This window comes from Apodemus sylvaticus, chromosome 1, assembly GCF_947179515.1.
Source record: "Apodemus sylvaticus chromosome 1, mApoSyl1.1, whole genome shotgun sequence".
Taxonomy (NCBI): Eukaryota; Metazoa; Chordata; class Mammalia; order Rodentia; family Muridae; genus Apodemus; species Apodemus sylvaticus.
Window position 1 is genome coordinate 79907912 of NC_067472.1, and position 9069 is coordinate 79916980.

Below are 9069 nucleotides of genomic sequence, written 5' to 3' on the forward strand. Positions count from 1 at the left end.
TTCTTTTGTTTTGCTGGTGTGAAATTATTCATTTCTGTTTGCAAACATCTTCAGAACAGAAATGGCGGCCAGTGCAGGCTCTTCTAGCTGATGCTGCTGGGAAGATCAAGCCTACCTGGTATGCGTGCACAAGGGCACTGTCTTAGTTAAGGTTTTACTGCTGTGAACAGATACCATGACCAAGGCAACTCTTATAAGGACAGCATTTAATTGGGGCTGGCTTACAGGTTCAGAGGTTCAGTCCATTATCATCAAGGCAGGAGCATGGCAGCATCCAGGAAGGCATGGTACAAGAAGAGCTGAGAGTTCTACATCTTCATCTAGAGGCTGCTAATGGAAGACTGACACTTCCAGGCAGCTAGGACAAGGGTATTAAAGCACCAATCCACAGTGACACAGCTACTCCAACAAGGCCACACCTCCTAATAGTGCCTCTCCCTGGCCCAAGCATATACAAACCATCACAGGTGCATACTGAAAATGGGGAGGAAGCAAGCCTTTCTCACAGGAAGCACAGAGTCAGATAGTGGAGGCAGTGGCTGGAAACAACTGGCCTGGGGGGTTGGCTTTGAGGATAGTTCTGATGCGATCTTGTACAATGCAGAGAATGTGCCAAAGATGATGATGGGTCTCTGCCTACCTTGTCCATCTTGGCCCCATTTGGCTGTAGACCATGTAACCATATGAGAAAACTCAGCCTACAGAGGTCTACTGTGCACTGGTTTCTTCTCCCTCTCTGAGAGCCAGGTGTCAGTGTTCAGGGCCCCTCTGTACTACCACCCTCCCTGTGGCTCTTTTGCTTTCAGCTTTGGCCATGACTACCCTTGGGCCTAGTCGAGCAATTCGGTGGTTTTAGTGCTGCAACCACCAGGGAGTCCACTGACCCTGGCTGCACCAGAGCACTGACAGCTCAAAGTCTTTCTTCTGCTTCCTTCCAAACACGACTGCTGGTTCAGGCAAGGCAGAGGAGGCCTGCCATCCCAGCACTCAGGAGGCTCGAGGCAGGAGGATCTCAAGTTTAGTGCCAGGCTATATGACAGGACCTTGTCTCAGATGTCATCAAGAGAGCTACCTGGGATGGAAGAAAGGTACACGGGCTGATGCAGGCCAAGGAGCACCTCTCTGTAACTGGAGCTTCGTGGTGATACTGGGTGTGTTGCTTATGACGAGAAGACTGTCAGCTGTGGGAATAATGAGGGAAAATGGTGATGGAGGTTCTGGATGGATGAGTTCGCCCGGTGCTGGCCACACACATCATTAAACAGCAGGTAACACATGCCCACCCGCTGGATGGGGAAGTCGAGGCAGGGGACATGGGAGACATGTACAAACCTAAGCAGCCAGTACAAGGTGGAGCCACAACTCAGGAGAACCTGAGGCCCGGGAAGATACACGTGCCACATCCAATGTCCCTGTTCCCACCTGCCATCCATCAGAGTGTGGGTTCCGCCAAGTCCCTGTCAGTCCTTTAAAACACTTTCTGAATCTCTTGAGATGCCCTTTAAGAAGAGAAACACAAAACAAACTTATTTCCCAAGAAATGTCTGCTCAAATCAGAGATGGGTCACCTCGTGATATTTGCAGTTGTTTTTAAACAAGAGCTTGATGTCCCTGGGGGATGTCATGGCCAGGAGCAGCCAGGTTAGAAGCTACCGTGTCAGGACCCGCGGAGACTTGGACCATGAGATGACTTTTGACCCAACAACCCGGACTGAAGCCTAGCCCTGCTGGGCCTCAGCAACTCCCCGCACCCCTTCCCATTCCCTTTGCTTTTCTCGTTTCTCCTCTTAACCTTTGTCGAGACAAGGTCTTGCTTTCAAACTCATGATGCTCCTGTCTCAGCCTCCTGCACTGCCATACTCTGAAGAGTCAGTTTCTGTGTAGAGTCAGTTCTGGCAGATTCTACAGTGTAGGCCCATATCTGCCGACTCTGCAGGACTGTGGCAGAGCTTGTACCTTAAAGGGAAGGGCTGAGCACAAAGTGGGTCTGGGTGACAGCTGATCACCCTGAGTGCCTGCTTCCAGCAGGAAAACACAGGATCCAAGCTTGGCTTTGGACATCTCAAGATCCGGGACACTGGGGTGGAATGAACTGTGGACCTCAGATCAGCGGTGATCAGGCAGTGTGACTCTGTGGCTTCCAGCTCCCCCTCACCTCATTTTCCTTGTGTGTTTGGTGGGTGCAGTGGTTGTTGTTGCCAGCCATATTAGTAATAGCATCCACCATACCGTGGTCTCTGCTATTAGTAATGACAACCACCAGTGACCTGTATAGTTGTTTCAAGAACTAAAGCCCAGGAGATGATACAATATGAGGAAGGAAGGCCCACGTGGGGTTTCACACTCCCAATGGGTAACTTCTAGCAATAGCCAAGCTGAGACCCATTGGACTGGCATAAGCAACCTTCTGACAGCAATTAATTTATTTATATATGTGTGTAGCACATCCCCCTTTGTCCCTGTCTCCCTCTTTCCTTCCCTCTTTATCCTCTTTCTCTTCTTCTCCCCTTCTTGTGTATGTGTACATGTGTGTGCATATGCATGTGTATGTGCGTGTGCGTGTGTGTGTGTGTGTGCGCGCGCGCGTGTGTGTGTGTGTGTGTTTGTGTGTGTAAGCCCTGGCTGTGTGGATGGTTGCTGATTGCTTTGCAACCTAATTGTGCCTTGAATACCTCAGTTTCTTTACGATAAATGGGAAAAGTGGTACCCATATCTCAGGGTGTGGGCAACAGGCAGAGGGATGTTGTTGAAAGCTGTCATGGAGTTTCTCCAGCCCTGGGTGCCCTCTGCTTCGCCTGCCCTCTCATTCCAGCCTTGGGGCTTTCTTTTGTTTCTTTCCAGGATTGAGAAGGGGGACGTGAGTGAAGAGGAAGACTTCCGTCTTGCCTGCCGCCACGAGAGATACCCCACCCGTAAGTGTTTACGTGGTGGACAGGAAGTGGTGCCAGCAGTCTACACACACACACACACACACACACACACACACACACACACACACACACTGCAGATGGGAAGCAGCGGCTGGCAGCTCCAGGCCTGGCCCGACTTCACCAGTGGCCTTTGAGCTCAGCCCTGGGTGGGACCCACCGAGGCAGGAAGAACACTGGACAGATTATCCGGGGGGCGGGGGGGGGGCTCCGAGCATTCACTTCGTCTGCCTCACTCTGACGGACACATTAGGAGAGGTGCAGGGCAGCTATGAGAACAAATGTCAGCTCCAGCCGCCAAGGGGAGGCAGAGCTGCGAGTGCTTCTCACATCAGATAAGAAGCTCTGCCAAAGACGGCAGGTGAGGCAGTTACGGCTCAGTGAGCAGCTTGCCCTGCCAGCACCGTTCCATATGGGTGCTTTTCAGGCTTCCCAGGCTCCCTAACTCCTAACTCCCACAGGCAGGAAGCTCAGCAGGTGAGTGACTTAAGCCTCAGAGAGGTAGAGCTACTTGCCCTGTCACACATCCTTGCTAGTCAGCCACACCTCTGCTCTGGAGGCTTCAGTCTATACCCGAGTCTCTGTGCTGGAGCGGAATGTAACACCCGAGCCCTACCCTCAGCGCTCTCTGCCTCTGTGTATCTATGTGCGTATGTGCTCATCCGTCTCTCTGCATGTGTCTGTCTGCCTGCCTGCTTGTCTGTCTGTCCATCCATCTATACATGCCACCTCTCATCTATTTCTCCATTTATTATCTCCATCTATCTGTCTTCCGTTTGAGCCTCTGTCTGCCTCATCTGTTGTAGATCTCTGCCGACCTTTCTGTCCTTGTCCCTTGCCTCCCTGTCCATGCACATGCCTCTGCGGCAAGCTCAGGGTCAGAGACTGTGCTAGCTGCAGGCAGGCCAGCCTGGAAGCTGGAGTAAGCCCCCTTTTCCTGGGGACCGTGATGGCAGCTTACATGTGACCATGTGGAAGAATAGATTTGGAAGCTTTCTAATGGCATTATCAAAGTGGATCAGACTGGGCTCCTCTGATCAGACCTGACACATCTTACACACACATGCATGTATGCGCGTGCGCGTGCACACGCACAAACACAAACACACACATACACACGCATACTCACTCTTACACACACAGTCTTTCTCACACATATACACACTCTTACATACATGCATATTCACACACACTCACACACATGTACACTCTCTCTCTTATACTCACAGACTCTCATACACTCACATATACACACAGTCACACATATACACACATGCACTTTCTTACACTCATACACACACTCTCATACACACTCACATATACATAGACACATACATACACATTGTCTCTCTTACACTCACACACTCAAACATACTTTCACACACATACATGCTCTCTCTCTCTCTCTCTCTCTCTCTCTCTCTCTCTCTCACATACACACACACACTGACAATAACAGTCTATATCCACTGAACTTCATTTTGCTTAGGGGATCCAGACATCACAAGCTGGAATGGGCATGGGACTCAAGGAAGAGGTGAGCGATTGGTTCTAGCTGAGAACATCAGGGCAGTGACACAGACCTGATACTGTCCCAGCTATGGCAGGAACTCTCCAGGTCACTGGTGGGGTCTACCAGAGTGTGGAGCCATGATGTTGCTAGCTGGCACTTAGCAGGTGCTCCTCCCCCCCACCCCACCCCCGTGATCATACACATTAGAGCAAGAGCAGGAGGGAGGAGCCTTGGGATAACACTGAATTTCTGCAGGAGCCTTCAAAGGTGTGTGTCACCACAATGGAAGAGTTCGGTAAGAAGCCTCAAGGCTTTGCAGGGGTTGAGTCTGGGGGCCGAGGGGCATCTCTGAGGGAGCAGGTGGATGGAAGGAGATCACAGACCCTTAACATAGGAGGGATGTTAACTGGATGTTGGCGCTAAGAGACTACGAGATCATCTCTGGAGAAGGGTACGTGCAGGGATCTGTGCCCAAAGGCTGCAAAGAGAGAGTAGGGAAGACTTTCTGCATTCTGGCTTCACAGGGGGAGAAAAGAGTCTCAGTTCCCAAGCATTTCTGTTCAGTGTCCTCCATTAGGGCAGATAGTATAGATGGCTGTGCTCCTGAGGCTTCTGGGGACCGACAGGAGTCCTGAGGGTGGATGCTCATGTCAAAGCAGGGAAGGAATCGGTTTCTCTATAGAGGCCATTTCTATGATGCATGTGAGGCATTCACTTATTCCTTTATTCATCCATCCATCCACCCACCCATCCATCCATCCATCCATCCATCCATCCATCCATCTATCTGTCCATCCATCCATCCACCCACCCACCCATCCATCCATCCTTCCATCTATCCATCCATCCATCCATCCATCCATCCATCCACCCATCCACCCACCCATCCACCCACCCATCCACCCATCCATCCACCCACCCATCCACCCACCCATCCACCCATCCATCCACCCACCCATCCACCCACCCAACCATCCATCCTTCCATCTATCCATCCGTCCATCCATCCATCCATCCATCCATCCATCCATCCATCCACCCATCCACCCACCCATCCATCCTTCCATCCATCCACCCACCCACCCATCCACCCACCCATCCATCCATCCATCTATCCATCCATCCATCCATCTATCCCTCCGTCCATCCACCCACCCATCCACCCACCCATCCACCCACCCACCCATCCACCCACCCATCCATCCATCCATCTATCCATCCGTCCATCCATCTATCCCTCCGTCCATCCACCCACCCATCCACCCATCCACCCACCCATCCATCCACCCACCCATTGCATCCACTCATCCACCCATCTATTCACTCTTATTTACTCACTCATTCATCCCTACTCATTGGGTGCCTCTGGCCCCAGAAGCCTGTAGGACATCAAGGCCCATTCTGTTACTGCATAGTGTGGCAAGAGCCATGGTGGAGTCCCCACTAGCCAGAGACATCAGGGTGTGGCACCTTACCTAGGGCACAGTACAGGGACAAGAGAGGATGAGCTCTCTCATTCACTGAGTCAATTCAGCCCAGCGGAAGACAGAACAAGGAATGCTAGGAGGCCAAAAATAGCTCTGACCAGACGTGGTGGCACATTCCTTTCATCCCAGTATTCACAGGCCAAGGTAGGAAGATCGTAAGTTTGAGGCCAGCCTGGACTGCATGGTGAGACCCTGTCTCAGCAAACCCAAGGACTAGGCTTATCCAATATTATATAGTCAGGCAGTAGCAGAGGAGATGCAGGCTCCGTAGTGTGGAGGAACCGTCTGTGTGGACCCATCTCCCCAGGCTGGGTCCTGAGGATGGGAGCCCAGCAAGAGTAGAGCACTAACAGCCTAGAGAAGCAGCCAGTCCCCAGAAGCCGGCCTCTTAGCGGCTGTGGGGTTGCTGCCCAGAAAATATTTTGGAACCGCCTGGGCGAGTTTTGCAATATTTCCTCATGAAGCAGCTGCTCAGATCCTGCCGGGCACAGCTTGCCGGCAGGAGGCATGGGGGAGGAGGGTGTCAGGGAGCCACATTATTAAACACTTGCTGTGTGCGCCCAGCAAAGCTCCTGCCTGCTAGCTTTTTGATGGCTGATCCGGACGTAAGAAGGAAGAATTACCAGGCAACTTTGCTGAGCAGAGACCTCACATAATCCAGTCTGTGAGGAAACCCAGCTCGGCACATGAGTGTTTCTGTTCACTGAGGACTCCCAGCTCATGCCCTGGGACCCAGACCTCACCCTCTTCCTCCCTCTTGCCACTTCAGGCCACAGCTACGCCACACTTATGCTCTTTCACATCCGGGACCTTTATGCTTGCTGGATCCTCTCCCTCTAAAGCCTTGTGTAGTTTGCTTTGTTTCCTGAGCTGTGGACTAATTTCCCAGGTGCCATGTTCTTTCCTTTCCAGCGTCTGACCCTCCCCGACTCACCATGTTACTATGCCCCCGCTTCCCATTTCTCTCATGTCTCTGATAAACACCTTGCCCATCTTGTCCGTGTCTGCAGCCCAGGCACCCAGTTCATGAGTATCACACAGCTGGGCCTCAGCTGTTGCCTCTGCACCTCAGAGCCTCTCCCCCAACTCCCTCCCAGAGCAGCTACTCTGACAAGAAGAGTTACATAAACTTTCTCTCACTTCTAACTACTGCCAGAGTTGCTATTTCTCCCTTGGTCCTTCTATGATTTGATTCTGCCACAGTTTCTTGCTCTGAGGAGAGGCTGCCTTTGAGATCTGCCTCTGGGGCTTTGCAGTGCCACCAGCTAGCTTGGGAGCACATCAGATGTGACATTTGAAGGAATCGATGGTGCCATCTGATCTGGGTATCTGTGTCGTCCTCTGGGGTGGTTGGAGTTTGTAGCTCATGGCTCCTGTCAAGTTTGATGCCTGGGACAAGTGTTTGATTTGCCAGGTGTGTCTGTGAGACAAGGCTCTGCAAGAGCCTGTCATTCTCAGGACACAGAGGCAGCTTGTGGGAGCTCTATCTAGATGGGCTAGTTGCCCCCCAAGAACAGCACAATGAATTTTAAGGAAGACTTTCTGTGGGCCTAGAGCAACTTGGCATTTTGATTAGACCAGAATCAAATTCAATAGAACACCGGGAGAGTTGCTTCCATTATTAAAATGGAAACAGACCAGACCATATTTTCAAAATAAATATCAAGGCCAGTTTCCTGGGCACAAATAGGCATGCAGCTCGAGGACCTCTGAGGCGCTGCCATCTGGAGGTCAGGGGTCAGGGCTGGAGTGAGTGCTATTACACCGGGGTGGAGAGTCCAGTGGAGGATGACGTCGGTTCATGCCGGGGTTCTGCATTTGTCTTGAGGAAGACTTTCACTATGTGGCCCAGGCTGGCCTCAAACTTGTAATTTTCCTGCCTCTACCACCTGGACTGGGATGGCAGGTATGTGGCTGTGCTCCCAGGAAACATCTGTGTTTGAAACAGGCTGCCTGTGCCCTTGGGACCCACTGGTCACAAAGCCAGTTCAGAGTGGTTCTTACCTGCAGCAGTCTGCTTTGGTCATAGGCTGGGTGGAAACTGCTGCTTCTACGGCCAATCTCCTTGACCCATCTTTTTGAGAAATGAGTCTGATTCCATATTCCCAGCTCTGGAGAGTGGGTGGCATAGCATTCCCAAGGGGCTTCTTCCCATGGCTCCTGCCTGCCTGCTGCTCACTCCCTCTTTGACCTCTGGGCTAACTTGCTCATTCTTCTTTCTTCTCACCAGAGTGTTGATGTTACCAGCACAACTGCCACTCTGTGGTAGCTCAGTGTCCACACAGTAGGTCCCCCACAATGGAAGTGCGGTGTACCCACACAGTAGGTCTCCTTGAAATTCTGATATTGGGTTGGGCCCTATGAGGTCATCAGTATTCTGTCTTGCAGCAAAGGAACTGGCTCTTGGGACTGTCACCTGGCCCAGGTCACGGGCCTGCTCAACTCTATTCATGCCGAAGCTTTTCTTTTTGTCTGATTTTTGATCCAAGGCAGTAGTATTCCAGTCCTTCCCGTTGCTAAGAAACATGTGGGGACTCTCATTAAAATATAGGTTGCTGCAAGGAAGGGTAGCCCATGCCTGTAAGGCAGGCACAGATGAGAGGCAGAAGGATTACAAGTTTGAAGGCATTCTCAGTGACATAGTTGAGACATGTGGGATTCAGGTTTGTAAAGTGTGTCTTGTGACAGACTCCTAAAGCCTTAGGGATAGGACGAGTGGCCTGTGTATCTGCTGCAGCCCTGGATTCCCTCTGCAATCGTGCGTTGTTTGCCTCCCACCAATGACAAGATTGCTGGGCATTCACACCTCCTAAAAGCTTCCCAGGGCTGCCAAGAATCTATTTTACACCTCGTTCCTTCTGCCTGAAATGACCCATCTCTGCCCTCTAACAAGGCAGTTAACAGACTGCAATAGAACCTGGAGCTATTGCAGAGTCCAGCTGCGCAGTCTGGGAATGGCCCTCACCGCCTACTGTCCCATGTCGAGTATCATGCATGTCTCCATACGCTACTGTCCGGTGCTGTGAGGGTGAGGGTGGGGATACGTTAGGTGTCCATGTCTGTGACAAAACACCTCACAGAAACAACCTAAGGAAGGAAGGGTGGATTCAGGCTCACTGTTTGGAAGGATTCAATCCATGTT

The 9069-nt window shown here is 51.5% G+C and overlaps 1 protein-coding gene across 2 annotated transcripts in view; it reads left to right on the top strand.

The window, feature by feature from the left end:
* The window catches only part of Gsg1l (GSG1 like), a 200552-nt gene that overhangs the window by 183234 nt on the left and 8249 nt on the right, over positions 1-9069 (top strand). For both annotated transcript variants that reach the window (XM_052199696.1, XM_052199699.1), the window contains one exon: positions 2842-2912. In XM_052199696.1, coding sequence (XP_052055656.1) covers positions 2842-2912 — 71 coding nt within the window. The remainder of the gene's footprint in view (positions 1-2841; positions 2913-9069) is intronic.